The following is a 1101-nucleotide window of genomic DNA, read 5'->3' as shown; positions in this document are numbered from 1 at the left end:
TTAGGCGCTGAGGACAAGTGGGTGTGGACACTTAACAACTCAGGAGCCTACTCAACAAAGTCTGGATACTATGAGGCTGTTAAACAACAAAACCAAGAGGGAGAACAACATGGCATAATCCAAGGCAATCAACAAAACCGACTGCACAACTTCAACTGGAACAAGCATATCTGGTCGGTAAAAACGGCGCCAAAAATACAGGTCTTTCTTTGGAAGATTATACAGGATGCATTACCTTTAGGAATGGCGCTGCAGAGGAGGGGAATCTTAACACATCCAGTGACTTGTGCGCGATGTGGAGCTCCGGAGTCAGCCGATCACTTGTTCTTACACTGTAGGTTCGCGAGACAAGTTTGGGATAATATCCCACTCACGAGAACTATAGACATCGGAACGAACTCCACTTTTGACCAATGCCTGGCAGCCTCACATGATCTGGTATGCCTCCCTCCGACGGGAGTGTCGGGCAACATTTTCTCTTGGGTATGCTGGTGCATATGGACAGAAAGGAACCTCCTGGTCTTCGAGGACAGAACACTAGACGCTAAGGACATCAGCTGCACCTCCATTAAACTTGCGCGAGAATGGCAGGAGGCCCAAGCACACAAACCTCTCCCGGCACACAACTTAGGAGGCAACAACTCTCATATACGGGAGCTCACATCGATGACTGTTTCTACTCTGTTCACAGACGCGGCATGGAAAGCCCAAGATAGAACTGCAGGATGCGGCTGGATTATACATAATCCACAAGAGAGAGAAACAACGAGTGGCACATCGACTGAACTCTGTGTCGCATCACCTTTGATGGCGGAAGCCTTGGCTGTTCGCGAAGCCCTGCTGCACGCAAAGGCCCTCCATCTCTCCAATATCTGCCTCAAATCAGATAACCAAGTGCTTGTCAAAGCACTAAACTCGAAGCAACATCCGGTGGAACTCTACGGAATCAACTTGGATATCGAGAACCTATCCTCCTCGTTTTGTTCTATTTCTTTTGTCTATGTCTCTAGGAATTTGAATTCTGCTGCAGATGCTTTAGCAAAGTCTGCCATGTACTACTTGAACCCTTAGCTTTGAGCTTTTATGAAATATTTGGTTGAA

At 47.4% G+C, this 1101-nt stretch overlaps 1 protein-coding gene across 1 annotated transcript; it reads left to right on the top strand.

The window, feature by feature from the left end:
• Positions 1 to 243: 243 nt before the first annotated feature.
• LOC106321902 lies at positions 244 to 1071 on the top strand. Its single transcript, XM_013760118.1, has one exon. The coding sequence runs from the start codon at positions 244 to 246 to the stop codon at positions 1069 to 1071; it is 828 nt and encodes a 275-aa protein (XP_013615572.1).
• The last annotated feature ends 30 nt before the right edge of the window (positions 1072 to 1101 follow it).

This window comes from Brassica oleracea, unplaced genomic scaffold, assembly GCF_000695525.1.
Source record: "Brassica oleracea var. oleracea cultivar TO1000 unplaced genomic scaffold, BOL UnpScaffold03776, whole genome shotgun sequence".
Taxonomy (NCBI): Eukaryota; Viridiplantae; Streptophyta; class Magnoliopsida; order Brassicales; family Brassicaceae; genus Brassica; species Brassica oleracea.
Note: the sequence above shows the minus strand (reverse complement) of the source record. Positions and strands in the feature narration are given on the sequence as shown.